Consider the following 16265-nt stretch of genomic DNA (forward strand, 5'->3'; position numbering starts at 1 on the left):
AGGGAATGACCAACATGACAGATAAGGATGTGATTAAAATGACCACTGTGGTGATTTGAGTTTGTGCAACTATTTACATTATCTGACTTACTATAAAAGAACAATATCCCACACTCATGCTACACATCATTTTTTATTAAAAATAAGCAGACAACTGTTCCCTGGGATCTTTGACATACACATGTCAATCAATCAATCAATCAAAATGTATTTATAAAGCGCTTTTTACAACAGCAGTTGTCACAAAGTGCTTTACAGAGACACCCGGCCTTAAACCCCAAGGAGCAAACAACAGTAGTGTTGAATTTCAGTGGCTAGAAAAAACTCCCTAAGAAGGTCGAATTTTAGGAAGAAACCTAGAGAGGACCCAGGCTCAGAGGGGTGACCAGTCCTCTTCTGGCTGTGCCGGGTGAGATATTAAGAGTCCAATTGGAATAATAAATAAATTTCTCTTGGCTAAATCCAGTAATGTAATGCTAACTGGGTCATTTCTTCTATTATGTTTAATTAACTGGGACATGTAGACTACAAGAGATAAAATGTTACTTGGCTTTCACTTTTTTTAAGCACTAATTTAAGAACAAGTAAATATCTTGCATCAATCGACAGGAATATCTGACAAATGTACTTTCTCTTTCTCACTGCAAATCCACCTTTCGGCAAAATAATTTGCACTGCATTGGGAGGAGAGACAAGTTATGCAAGTATCCAGTTGATTAGTGTAGAAGATACATCTTAGTGTACATCGGTTTGTGTAGACGCGTCTCCTAACCAGACAGGATAATGGGTTCCACTTCTTGGTACTCTGTCAGCACCCAGAGGAAGAGGCGAGCCAGGTCCAACGAGTAGATGAACTGCCTTCTGGGAGTTCCTGAGCCCCACACCACTAATGGACTGCCCTCCTCTGACACACACACACATACATATATACATACATACACACACACACACACACACACACACACACATACACACACACACATACATACATACATACATACACACACACACACACATACACATAAATACACACACACACATTCAAAGTGTTAAAGGCCTGATTTGTATGCAGAGTAAAGGCCTGATGCAGATTCCTGTTGTTGTTTTGGTGATCTTACTCTGAGCGATGTAGGCTTTGTGTATGAGTCCTGGTAGAACATGCCCGTCCTTGATGTTGAAATTATCATGAGGACCAAACACATTGGTTGGTATCACTGCCGTGTAGAAACGCCCACGCTCTTGGTCGTGGTACGCCCTGCCAGATAACAGACAATCACACTCGTCAACAGACCTACAGACATACACACAGGTTAACAGACCTGCAGACATACACACACGTCAACAGACCTGCAGACATACACACACGTCAACAGACCTGCAGACATACACACAAGTCAACAGACCTGCAGACATACACACACGTCAACAGACCTGCAGACATACAGACCTGCAGACATACACACACGTCAACAGACCTGCAGACATACATACACGTCAACAGACCTGCAGACATACACACACGTCAACAGACCTGCAGACATACACACAGGTCAACAGACCTGCAGACATACACACACTTCAACAGACCTGCAGACATACACACACGTCAACAGACCTGCAGACATACACACACGTCAACAGACCTGCAGACATACACACACTTCAACAGACCTGCAGACATACACACACGTCAACAGACCTGCAGACATACACACACGTCAACAGACCTGCAGACATACACACAGGTCAACAGACCTGCAGACATACACACAGGTCAACAGACCTGCAGACATACACACAGGTCAACAGACCTGCAGACATACACACACTTCAACAGACCTGCAGACATACACACACGTCAACAGACCTGCAGACATACACACACGTCAAGAGACCTGCAGACATACACACAGGTCAACAGACCTGCAGACATACACACACGTCAACAGACCTGCAGACATACACACACGTCAACAGACCTGCAGACATACAGACCTGCAGACATACACACACGTCAACAGACCTGCAGACATACATACACGTCAACAGACCTGCAGACATACACACACGTCAACAGACCTGCAGACATACACACAGGTCAACAGACCTGCAGACATACACACACTTCAACAGACCTGCAGACATACACACACGTCAACAGACCTGCAGACATACACACACGTCAACAGACCTGCAGACATACACACAGGTCAACAGACCTGCAGACATACACACAGGTCAACAGACCTGCAGACATACACACACTTCAACAGACCTGCAGACATACACACACGTCAACAGACCTGCAGACATACACACACGTCAACAGACCTGCAGACATACACTCAGGTCAACAGACCTGCAGACATACACACACGTCAACAGACCTGCAGACATACACACACGTCAACAGACCTGCAGACATACAGACCTGCAGACATACACACACGTCAACAGACCTGCAGACATACATACACGTCAACAGACCTGCAGACATACACACACGTCAACAGACCTGCAGACATACACACACGTCAACAGACCTGCAGACATACAGACCTGCAGACATACACACACGTCAACAGACCTGCAGACATACATACACGTCAACAGACCTGCAGACATACACACACGTCAACAGACCTGCAGACATACACACACGTCAACAGACCTGCAGACATACATACACGTCAACAGACCTGCAGACATACACACACTTCAACAGACCTGCAGACATACACACAGGTCAACAGACCTGCAGACATACACACACTTCAACAGACCTGCAGACATACACACACGTCAACAGACCTGCAGACATACACACAGGTCAACAGACCTGCAGACATACACACAGGTCAACAGACCTGCAGACATACACACACTTCAACAGACCTGCAGACATACACACACGTCAACAGACCTGCAGACATACACACACGTCAACAGACCTGCAGACATACACTCAGGTCAACAGACCTGCAGACATACACACACGTCAACAGACCTGCAGACATACACACACGTCAACAGACCTGCAGACATACACACAGGTCAACAGACCTGCAGACATACACACACGTCAACAGACCTGCAGACAGACACACAGGTCAACAGACCTGCAGACATACACACACGTCAACAGACCTACAGACATACTATGGCAGGTGAAAAGGGACTTTAATAAGCTATTGAAACGACCTAATGTGCATACCACCGCGTATGCGACCGTGTATACGTCTATACGCGTATGCGACCGTGTATACGTGTATACGTGTATGCACCCATGTATACGCGTTTCTATACCCGTATACACGACGCGTCAGTATACGCGCTCAGACGACTGCTTCAGTCGACTGACAAAAACGACTCAACGCACGTGTGTACGCGTGTAGATATTATCCTGTACAGTAGAGGGCGCAGAAACCCGGGGATCACTAGTCTGTACGAACAGGAAGTAGTGAAACACCTCCGACGAAGAGAGGCATAGGTTCGTTTTTCTACAGATGAGTTACGGTATTCATTCATCTAGCGAAAACCACCAGGCATGTTGAGTTATGCAATATATGCAATATATTGCTTGGTTATGCAATATAGCTAGTTAGAGTGAGTTTTGTTGCCTCTGTTTGCTAGCGACATTGTAAATAATTTTTCACTCTCGAACATTTCATCAATGTGGCCGTAAACCATCGGCTATAGCCTGTAGCCTCCTTCCTTCCCAAACCAATCTATATAACCGCAACGTCTTTTTTAGGCTACATTTTTGGTTGACCTTTTTATTTTTATTGTCTCGGCTATGTCTATGCTGTTTTCTCTGTATGAGTTTTAACACAAGCAATACTGGGTGGCTAGTTAATACCACAGACAACGAGTTGAAATCGCAAACATGTTTTTTATTAGTATATTTACGATTTTGCATCTCTCTTACAGGTTTCCCATGAAGAATCTATTTTATTTCAACCTTGTCTGTAAACGGGACTTATTTCTCTTACATTTTTCTTCACAGAAAACTGACCGGCCTGCCTGTAATTAGTAGCCTATATACTTTCTTTTTCAGTATTGTAGATATAATTTAAATATACATTCTAAATATGGAAATAAATGCTTTAACGACTACTGCTTATTATTCAATAAATGTACTCTATACATATTCTAATATTTCAGTTTTGCCGTGTCTTCAGAATTTTCTTTTTTTTTAAGAATATTTAAGATTACTTTATAGGTGCTTCGTTTGTGCCGATAAAGGTTTGTTTTTGCGACTGCCTTTCTTACCGATAATGACAAAGCTATTGTGGAAAGTGAGTAAAGCAAGTGCGCTATCCAGTATAAATGTAGGTTATATACCAAAAACTGTTGCAGCACAAACAGAAGCAGCTGGGCAAAATGCTTCCATAACCAATGACACAATTACATGTCGACAAACATGGAGGAAAGAACAAGTTAACTCACTGACACTCATTTTCACTGACGAGTTTTTTTGAATCAGCGGTATATTTTCTTGTTCAAAGATAAATAGGCTAGAATGAGTGCATATTATGCATGTAATAATATATGCATAATATGACCATACAGTAAGAACATTTTTTCAAAAAATAAGCGCTCCCTAAAGTCCAAGTTGACTCTCAAAAATATCTATACTTTCTATGGAGCACCAGCGATCACACTGTTCACTGGTCCCAAAGCAGTCGTTTAATCTCTTGTTCGATGCTCGTTAATTGCAAACTATCTACCACTGGTTTTTCTTCTCACCTCTAAACATTTTGATATGTTTAGCTATGTAGAAATTAACGTGGTCACAAACACACACATTCAAACACTCCAAACGTGCAATACTGATAAGCTATGTACATTAAATAATCGTACTGCATGCACATGTGAGAAAACGATGAGTATGAGGAAACGATGAGCCCATCAATATTTGCAATCAATTTAAAGGCAATAGAAGTTATATTCGTTTCTCATTTTTATTTGAGAAAAAAAACAGATTCAAAGTATGGCAGCTGCACTACCTTGCCATACCCAATTGACGGATGTATTGTACATCAATATTAAAAGATCTATCATAGGGGCTACCAAGATTAATTTGTGGAAGAATAAAATATGTTTTTGAAAACCCTGTAACCCCAATTGTATCATATTTGCTACATGAGTTTCTGAGACCTCTACGTACAAGCAATCATCTGTGAAAAGGTTCCCTGGTGGAAAGTGTTTCAAAAATGTAGGCTAAGCCATGTATTTACTGCTGTGATTGAAAATGCAAAATCTGTGTATAAGCCTCAGTTTATAAACGGCGGTATTTGGCAAATCTCAGTCCTACCATAGGAAACACACATATTACAAAATATATTTTAAAACATTCAATAATAAAATAAGATTTTCTTTACAAATAGCGATCGATTGTATTCATTGAGCTAATTGGCTTGCCAGGTAATATTCATTATGTAAATAAATGTTTAACGACTTCTGATTATTATTCAATAAATGTACTACATACATGTTCAAATATTTTACTTCTCTCTTGTCTTTTGAGTCTTTTCATGGAATCCCTAACATGTGCATTGCAGTTTTACATTGTGATTACGCAGTACAGATCGGGAGTATCATATTTCCCTAGAGAGTAGTACAAATAATTTTGTACTCTCAACATTTTTTTATTTTTTATTCTGACCATTTTCAGTTTCATTAAATCAATAACTTTATTTAAATACCAACAGTAGAATTCTATTCAGCTATGACCATGTAGTCTTACCAACACCCGCGTCAATCTAATTACTCATGTATAGGCTACTACGTTTAAGAAGGTACTGAAAAAAACATCATAAATATGCCATAGCGCAAACTTGGCAAGAAGCGCTAATAAATAAAATGCAAAGCATGTTGTTCGTGTAAAATCAGACATATAGCAAGTTGTAATTTTTTCATGGCATGGCTAAAGAAATGTCATTTATTTTTTTGGGGATTGTGCCTGGCTGTATTAAATAAGTCTCAAAAGTTGTGCTGATATAGGTCTACTGTCAAAATGAATCGCGGCTCCAGTCATCCTTCATGTTTCTGGCCACAATAAACTATAAAACCGTTTTGTGAAATAGCCTATAAGTAATATTTGTACTGTAAAATATGTGCTGGTAAATAAATAGGTTTGTTGCATTACCTTGCTGCAAAACTTTGCAACAAACCTAGCATATATAAATATATTTAAATAAATATTCTTACCAAGCTATTAGCTAGGCTATGTTTTATGCCATTCCTAAACGAATGTCGAGCTATCACAAATCGATTTAATAGATTAACAGTACATAGGATACTCTGTCAAACATTACTCAGAATTGCTTAAGTCTGGGTTTCAAAATCTAGCCTAAATTTGTGCTAGAATAATCACGGTTCCACAAATAGTAATTCCATAACCATTTGGTAACTATTAACACCCTCCCTATTCTTTCATTTTCCATTCAATTCTAACTGTTAAATATGCATTGACTCTGGTATTGTGAAAAAAAAATTTGAACAATAAACGAAATAAGAAATATATGCTAGCCTATATAACAAACGTTTAAAATATATTTCCTTCAAATAAAATCATGTTTTAGTTTAGCTTCTATCAAATATCCTGCTCGAACAAATTCAGCAACATATTTTACTGTCCGAATTTGTCTGAATAGAACGGGAAACTACTTTTAGCCATCAAGTGGCTATTTGATCTAGAGTTCTTGTAGCAAGCGAATCGCTGAGCGATTTTTGACAAGACATCAGGCATCACATGCATATATTTCTTTGCCCTTGTCAACACAGGGTTGTTCACTTGAAGTATATTAAAACAGAAAAAAACTGATTCGATTTCAATGATATAAAACACAGATGTTCCTTAACTGTTGGCTACACTGAATAAAATACTGTATAAACACGCACTAAACTTGCAAAAAGCACCTTCCGGTATATGGTTCAGCCTTCTTTAGAATAAAAATCCACGAGAGACCAGCGCCCTCGCCAGGATTAGTGAATAAATACATACATGTATACACGTGCGTTCAGTCGTTTATGTCAGTCGACTGAAGCAGTCGTCTGAGCGCGTATACTGACGCTACGCGTATAGGTGACTGAACAGTGCGACTGTGTTGGACGACTGAACGTGTATACCACCGCGTATGCGACCGCGTATACGTCTATACGCGTATACAACCGTGTATACATGTATACGTCTATGTATACGTGTATGTAGTGTATACGCGTATACATGTATACACGGTCGTATACGCGTATACACGTATACACGGTCGCATACGCGGTGGTATACACGTTCAGTCGTCCAACATAGTCGCACTGTTCAGTCACCTATACGCGTAGCGTCAGTATACGCGCTCAGACGACTGCCTCAGTCGACTGACATAAACGACTGAACGCACGTGTATCCGTCTATGTATTTATTCACTAATCCGGTAGAGAGCACTGGTCTTTCAAGAATCTTTTCGCATGAACAGGAAATACAAATAAGCATCTGACTGTCTGGGGTTCATTAGCACTAGATCCGTCAAATGCCTAAGCCAGGGGTGTCCAAACAGTTCCACGGAGGGCCGAGTGTCCGCTGGTTTTTGGTTTTTCCTATAAATTGGTTCCCAGTTCACCTAAACAACCAGGTGAGGGTAGAAACTTTAACCAATTAGTAACCTAACTTGTAAATCTAGTACAAGGTGAGAGCGAAAACCTGCAGACACTCGGCCCTCCTTGGAATTATTTGGACACCCCTGGCTTAAGCAAATTGGCTTTTGAGTTTGTAATTAAAAAAAATGCAATTTTGAAAGCTAAACCCTCCTCCTTCCATAACTTGTCATAAATATGTGTATATTAGGCTACATTCGTCCTTTGTCAGAATACTAAATTAACAAACTGAAAACTATTTAACCTGTTTGTTGTTATCCTGTATTCCTAATCAGCCAAAAGCACACAAGTTGTAGTTGGTACCCAGGCAGGCGCTAATCACCCCGAAATGAATGACTGACTTCAATGGATGAATGGGCGATACGATAAAAAATCAGAGCCTAGATATTATACATAGGGATAGATGTGTCAACCCTTCTTCCTAAACAAACACGGCTATATAGGTACTGTTTTCATGATATAGTCATTGAGAATCTCCTTTGTTGTACAATTAATTGGCAAGCCTCTTATATAGCCTGCAATTATGCATAGAATAAAAATGTAACAGGAAAAGTAAAATACATTATATATAATGAATATTTCCTGCCTATCCAATTAGCGACAATGAATGACGATCGATCACTATTTCTAAAGAAAATCTTATTTTATTATTTAATGCTTTAAAAATATTTTGTAATATGTGTGTTTCTTATGTTAGGACAGAGATTTGCCAAATACCGCCGTTTATAAACGGTGGCTTATACACAGATTTGGCAAACATTTTCAATCACAGCAGTAAATATATGGCTTACATTTTTCCACCAGCGAACATTTTCACAGATGATTGCTTGGACGTAGTGGTCTCAGAGATTAATGTAGCAAATATGTTACAATTGGCGTTAGTGTTTTCAAAAACGTATTTTATTCTTCAACAAATTAATCTTGGTAGCCCCTATGACAGATGTTTAACATTAATGTACAGTGCATGCCCAGGCATCAACTGGGTTTGGCAAGGTAGGGCAGCTGCCATTCTTTGAATCTGTTTTTTATAAAATAAGAAATAAAAAATAATTTAACTTCAAATTGATTTGCAAAAATGGATGGGCTCATCGTTTCCTCATGCTCATCGTTTTCTCACATGTGCATGCAATATGATGATATAATGTATATAGCCTATTCATGTTGCACGTTTGGAGTGTTTGCATGTGTGTGTTTGTGACCACGTTACGTTCTACATAGCTAAACTTATCAAAATGAATAGAGGCGGAAAGAAAAACCAGTGGTGGCTAGTTTGCAATTAACGAGCATGAACAAGAGATGAAACTACTGCTTTGGGACCTGTGAACTGTGTGACCGCGGGTGCTCCATAGAAAGGATCGATCTTTTTGAGAGTCAACTTGGACTTTGGGGAGCACTTATTGAAATTGAAAGTTTTTTACTGTATGGTCATATTATGCGTATATTATTACAACCATAATATGCACTCATTCAGGCATTTTGTTCAGCTGCTTTTGTTTGTGCTGCTACAGTTTTTCATAAGCTAGATTTCTATTGGATAGCCAGGTTGGGATAGCGCACAGGCTTTACTCCCTTTCCACAATATCTCTGTCATTATCGTTAAGAAAGGCAGTCGCAAAAACAAACCTTTATCAGCACTAACGGAGCACAAACAATTTAGCCTATTTGAGTAAATTAGATCTATAAAGTATTCTTAAATATTCTAAAAAATGAAAGCAGCACAAACGAAAATGTTAACAGCACAAACCAGCACAAACGATTGAGCCTATTTTGGGTTGGGGACTAACTTCACGCAGGTCTTGAACACCTACAATAGGTTGGCATGTAAGTCAATGCATTTCTTTATTTTCTGTTAAGTTTAAACAAATGACTAATGATTATTAGACCTCCACTCTCTGTCCTAGATGTCATGTCACATTGCCATGCCTCCGCTTTTGCTGAAATGACACCCCTGAATTATGTATTAGCCATAATTCTACAGGCAAATGCGGTTTATGTAGGCTATAGATGCAGTTAATACTGGGGTTTGTATACAAAGATATACAATTAATGGTGCGGTTTATACACGGTGCAGCTTATAAAAGGGGAATTATTACGGTATGGAAGTGGTGTCTGGTAAATAAGAACATTAGTCTACTCTTGGTCAAAAATCGCTCAGAATTGATTAAATTGTAGGCGTTTCAAATAACACCTTTTGCTAGAACTGTGGATCCAAAACCATTTGGTAGATACATAGTTTTCCGTTCTATTAATTTAGATATATTCTGACTGTAAAATATGTTGCTGAATTTGGTGGAGCGGGGCATGTGATATCAGCTAGATAAAAACATGATTTCATGTTAATTTATTTGTCATAGCAAACTGGCTACGAAGTAGGCTTTAGCCTATACATACAATGTAAAACATAGTATTCGTGGTCGTTTAAAATCAAATAGTATGTTGTCATGCTTTCATTCCCCTGATAAACAATAATTAAGGTAGCCTATCGATTTGTGATGGTAACGGCTTTATAAAATGTCTACAAACTTGTACGCTTAAAATAATTGGCGGCTCCAACTTTTGTCTTGTCAGTATGAAAGTGCTGGTAAATAAGGTCGTTGCATTACCATGACACACAACGACAAACTAAAGGAATATTACAACTAGGCCCATATTTAAATAGTCTTAGCAAGCTATTAGCTTTGTTTTTATTACGTTCTTTAACGAATGTCACGTTGTTTATTTGTGTTTCCAGCTAGGCCTATATTAAATCGATTTAGTAGACTAGCACGATAGAATACTGTCAAACATTAGGCTTGCAGTGGTCTCTGTTCCATATTATAGCCTAAATTTGTGATAGAATTGTCACGACTCCACAAAAAATAATCCAACTATAAACACCCTTCCTATGCTTTTATATTGCATTTACTTTTAACGGTTAAATATGCATTCACTTTGGTTACGAATGGGAAAATATAATTTGAAGTCAGCGTATACACTCCCTACTAAGCACAGTATAACTGAAATAAAATGTGCTATGTAATACTCTGTTGAAATACAATTTCTTAATATAATGTTTTTTTAGTACCTTTTTTAGTACCTAACAACCTTATTATATGGCGGGTGTTATAAGACTACCCGTCCATGGCTGGCTGTTATTATTTAAATAAAGCTATTGATTTTATAACTGAAAATGGCCAAAATAAGAAAAATGAAAATAAGGTAGGGAGTACATTTTCTTTATACTACTCTCTAGAGAAATATGACACTCCCGATCTGCACTGTGTAATCACAATGTAAAACTGCATTTCACATGTTAGGGATTCCATGAAAATTCAAAAGACAAAACTGAAACATTTGAATATATATATAGTACATTTATTGAATAATTACCAGATGACGTTAAAGCAATTATTTCCATATTTACAATGCACATTTAAATGATATCTACAATACTGAAAAATAAATTATATAGGCTACACATTATAGGTAAGCCTATCAGTTTTCTGTGAAGAAAAATATAAGAGAAAGAAGTCCTGTTTACAGAAAAGGGTCCAATAAAATAGATTCTTCATGGGAAACCTGTAGGAGAGATGCAAAATTGTAAATATACTAATGAAAAACATGTTAATGTCTGCGATTTGAATTCGTTGTCCGTGGTTTTAACTAGCCACCCAGTCTCGCTTATTAAAACTCATACAGAGAAAGCAGCATAGCTAAGACAGTAATAAACATGGTCAAATAAAAATTATAAGCCTAAAAAGATGTTGCAGTTATAGGGCTACAATGGTTTGATTGAGCAATGGACATGAACTTCGATTTGGGAAGGGAGGACGTATAGGCTAAAGCCAATGGCCGACACAGTTTACATTGATGAAATGTTCGAGAGTGAAAACAAATATTACAATGTAGCTCGCAAACCGAGGCAACAAAACTCACTGGTAACTAGCTGTATTGCATAACCAAGCATCTCCACATGCCTGGTGGTTTTAGCTAGATGAAAATAATATCTTAACTCACCTGTATTTAGCCGAAAAACTAACCCGTTCCTCTTCTCTTCGTCGGAGGTGTTTCACAACTTCCTGTTCGTACAGACTAGTGCTCCCCGGGTTTCTGCGCCCTCTACTGTACAGGATAATATCTACACGCGTACACACGTGCGTTCAGTCGTTTTTGTCAGTCGACTGAAGCAGTCGTCTGAGCGCGTATACTGACGCGTCGTGTATACGGGTATAGAAACGCGTATACATGGGTGCATACACGTATACACGTATACACGGTCGCATACGCGTATAGACGTATACACGGTCGCATACGCGGTGGTATGCACATTAGGTCGTTTCAATAGCTTAATAAAGTCCCTTTTCACCTGCCATAGGACATACACACACGTCAACCGACCTGCAGACATACACACACGTCAACCGACCTACAGACATACACACACGTCAACAGACCTGCAGACATTCAGTATGCTGGACACCCAGGTCAGCCTGGTGGAAGAGAAGTGAAGGTTAAACGGAACACACCTGTTGTAAACATCGAGCATTCTCTTGGCGTAGGAGTAGCCAAAGTTAGATTTGTGAGGAGGGCCATTGTGGATCTAGAAAGAGACATAATTGAGCTCACAACCTGGATGTCACACTGATGACAACAGAGAACTACTGTCTCACACATGCACATAAAACACAGAGGAAGACTCTCTTCACCATGGTCTCATCAATGGGGTAGGTGGTCTTGTCAGGGAAGATGCAGGTGGACAGACATGAGACCACCCGGACAGCATCCACCTCGTGAGCAGCCTGGAGAACGTTGTCATTGATGTAAATGTTGTTCCTCTGGAGACGTGGACGGTTAGAAACATAAAACATACTGATAAATAAACATTCGCTAATCGTTGTAGATTTTAGGTCTGATGACAAACACATTTTAAAGTAAACAGGACAACAGCTGAGTATAACCATGTTGGAAGAATGATACACTGACGAAGAGGATGATAATTAGAGCTCAATAACTTTGACATCCTATTTGCACATGGAGGAAAATCAATTGCTACCTGAGATTCTTTTCTATGTAGGGTGAAACTCCCCATTTCTAACAGATAAAACAACAAAAGAGATTTTTTGTGTAATAATGTCCATAAGTGGCGGTAAGAGGAAAGGCCACTAGGCACTCATGAACACACGTTACATCTCAGTTTACAGATATACACTTTGATGACCCCATAAAGACAGAAAGGTTAACAGGAAAACACTTCTAGCTCATTCAAATTAAAGTTATCAATTTTGTGAAAGATGCTTGGGTGATAGAAGGCCATGCCTCCACCACTGACCACTATATTATCATTAAGTAAAGACTGAACAATACAAAATTAAGGTTTCCCACACTACACAATTACTTTTATCTTTAGGAGTGGGGAAAATGTGCTTTAAATTTGTAAGTAGGCATATACTAAAGCACATTACAGACTGTTAACAGTAGGTTGTAAACATATTAGTGCCTATTTCAAACCACACTATTGAATGTGTGTTCACGTCTTACCCAGAAGTCCAGGTTGGCTCTCATGTTTTTGAAGAGTCCTCCAACCATGGCTGCCAAGTGAATGACATGTGTTGGCTGGTGTTTCTGAAACACCTCCCGTGTCTCACCCGCGTCCCTGAGGATGCACGCAGCAACGCATGCAAGCAGCAACGCATGCACGCAGCAACGCATGCACGCAGCAACGCATGCACGCAGCAACGCATGCACGCAGCAACGCATGCACGCAGCAACGCATGCACGCAGCAACGCATGCACGCAGCAAAGAATGCACCAATGCACACACACACACACACACACAGCTTCATTTTTGAAGTACAGGAACAAAAGTAATGTTGGACTACAAAGGGGAACAAGCGAGTGTGCTTTGCCCTGTGTTCATATTTGGTGTGACTGTATGTCTACGTGTGTGTTTTCTCACATGAGGTTTGCGTCCGTAGAAGAGAGGAAGATCCACTCCTCACCCTCCCGGATCCCTCGCTCTTCACGGATCACATGCTGTATGGCCCTACCCACCAAACCGGTCCCCCCGGTAACCAACACACGCATAGGAGCACTCTGATCCAAAATGTTATCTTCCATCTGTGGAGAGGGAGAACGAGCTGGGGTGAAATAAGGGAAAACATAAGGAAAAGGAATTGGCAAAATAATATATCTACATCTTTTAAGTAGTTTGAATTTGTGAAGAATGTGTGGCTAATGTTTTTTTAATTCACAATTGGTAAAATGTTACAATTTCACATTCTATTTATGGGGATGTATTTTATGGGGACAAATCATTGTCAACAGATTGTCTTACATCGGTGCCAGTCGTTTTGGATTATCACAGTTTTTCTAACTGATGTTGTGGCACCAGAAACATTTTCTGAACTTGTTCCATGTTGTTTAACCGTGTCTCAAAGCAATTAAACTGGTTAGGAATGGAACTGCAATGCTTAAAAACGGTAGAATTTTTTTTTTCTGGTTGATGGTTTTTCTTTTCTTTACAATTGAAGTGTTCTTTCTAGACATGTATATAATGTTGGCTTATTGTCTCTTTACTTTTCGGAGTTGAGATTCTGTTGAGGGTATATTTCCACACCTTAGATTAAGCGCTATTTCACAGAGTGATAGAATGACTTGCCGATCATTGACTTGCCAGTGCCTTAAATATCATCTTCAAATGTGGAGGAAAAAAAACATGCTTTGTAAGTAGGAAAACCTGCAAAATCGGCAGGGTATCAATTACTTGTTCTCCTCAATGTAGGTAGTTCTTCATATAGAGTAATTATTAAGAGTCATTATGTTTCCTTTGTTTTAGAAAATATGAAACACTGACATATATGCCCTCTTATATTTGCACTTCTGGTAAGATGCTAACTGCATTTTGTTGTACTGTACTTGTACTTTTTGAATGACAATACATTTGAATCTAATCTAATATGTTCACCAATTAAAAAAGGTTTTGTTTCTGTAGAAGAATGTATAAAATGTTCACCAAAGTTTATCTTTAATTTCTTCAACAACTCAGTTACATACATTTTGTCATCATGCCAGATCCCAATATTTTTATAGAAAGGAACTCTGTTTTCACATACTCTATTTTTAGTTCCTGAAAATAGAGGATGTGAGAGTATGTTAACCATCATTTTAATAAGATTTTTGACCTTGAATATATGAAGGACCAAAGGAGTCAAAATAAATAATATAAAAATAATTAATTAAATAAATATCAATATATAAGGCCCTTTTTTCAAGTAATGGTATGATATTTCCTAATTCTATCATGGCACATTTAATAATGTCATGGCATATTTCATCACTTAATGGCATATTTAATCATTTAATGACAAAATTAAACATATAATGCCTAATTCCATTGCATATTTCATCACTTAATGGCATATTTAATCATTCAATGACATAATTAAACATATAATGCCTAATTCCATTGCATATTTCATCACTTAATGGCATATTTAATCATTCAATGACATAATTAAACATATAATGCCTAATTCCATTGCATATTTCATCACTTAATGACATATTTCATCATTTAATGACATAATTAAACATATAATGCTTTATTTCATTGCATTTTTCATGATCACAAGGGATGTGTCAATCAATGCAAATGGTCCGTTCGTTCTTTTGTGTTGTTTGTTGTATGAAAGTTAGAAATGTTTCTACTGCATATATTACAGAATAAGTACAATTCTTCTTGACCGGTATCCCTCCAAAATTCCTGTTGGAATTTTGTGATCCTGATGTCCCACCTAGTTGACTTTTATTTTGTAAAGCTCAATGGCATCGCCCAATGCTAAAATGCACTTATGGCCAATAGATTTTTCCATTTTGTCAATGATTGGAATCATGTCATACGTTGAATCAATGAGCCAAAATTGTGCACTAATCCCCACGGTAAACTGTGTGTTACAATTATACAGTGCTTAGGAAATATGTGTAATTAGGAATAACTCCACGTGCAGTATCAGATGAACAGATGCCAAAATCTTACCCTGTAGAATCTTCCGTTAGAGCTTCACGTCGTCTTTTATCTGCAAAGATCTCTACTGAAGCTTTAGTTTGTCTTGTCCTGTAAAATTAGTTATGCCTGTTGTTCCCTTCCTATTTAAGAACCATTCATCCAATCAGGTTTAGATTCCTCAAACTGTTCAGAGAGTTCATCTTCTACGCATAATTGACACGTCAACTTCATACGTTTTTGTTAGCTCAAATCCTGCTGGACCTGTCTTTTAGGTAACGCTCCCAGACTGACACCCCACCCGCCGCTGACCTGAATCCCGAGCCTGAACCAAAAAGAGCTCGCCTGTTCGGGTCATACTTCAGCGAACAGCAACGCATAACCGTAGACGGAAAGTGGAAAATTACCTCTCATCCCCAAGACAGAACCCGGACGCAGATGTTATTCGATTTTGGAAAGAAAACTACACGTCTTTTCCACGCCTGGCTAAAGTAGCTCGCATTGTGTTCAGTCTGAAGCCTCAGACATTGACCAAACGTGTGTTCTTGAAGGTGAACTCAAAAGAACTGTAGATAAGGAAAGCAATTATTATTATTTTTTTATTATTTTAAAGTTTGACAATGGATATGAG

The 16265-nt window shown here is 38.7% G+C and overlaps 1 protein-coding gene across 2 annotated transcripts in view; it reads right to left on the reverse strand.

Annotated features, from left to right (window-relative positions):
* The window catches only part of LOC114840830 (GDP-L-fucose synthase), a 65249-nt gene that overhangs the window by 2069 nt on the left and 46915 nt on the right, over window positions 1-16265 (reverse strand). The window contains exons 2-8 of one of the 2 annotated variants that reach the window (XM_034296973.1): window positions 15668-15745; window positions 13589-13749; window positions 13171-13285; window positions 12339-12467; window positions 12159-12232; window positions 1119-1255; window positions 773-904 (exon numbers count right to left, since the gene is read on the reverse strand). In XM_034296973.1, coding sequence (XP_034152864.1) covers window positions 773-904; window positions 1119-1255; window positions 12159-12232; window positions 12339-12467; window positions 13171-13285; window positions 13589-13749 — 748 coding nt within the window. In that variant the 5' untranslated portion in view covers window positions 15668-15745. Of the gene's footprint in view, window positions 1-772; window positions 905-1118; window positions 1256-12158; window positions 12233-12338; window positions 12468-13170; window positions 13286-13588; window positions 13770-15667; window positions 15746-16265 lie in introns of both variants that reach the window. The other variant, XM_034296972.1, reaches the window with a different exon arrangement.

Source organism: Esox lucius, chromosome 14 (assembly GCF_011004845.1).
Source record: "Esox lucius isolate fEsoLuc1 chromosome 14, fEsoLuc1.pri, whole genome shotgun sequence".
NCBI lineage: Eukaryota > Metazoa > Chordata > Actinopteri > Esociformes > Esocidae > Esox > Esox lucius.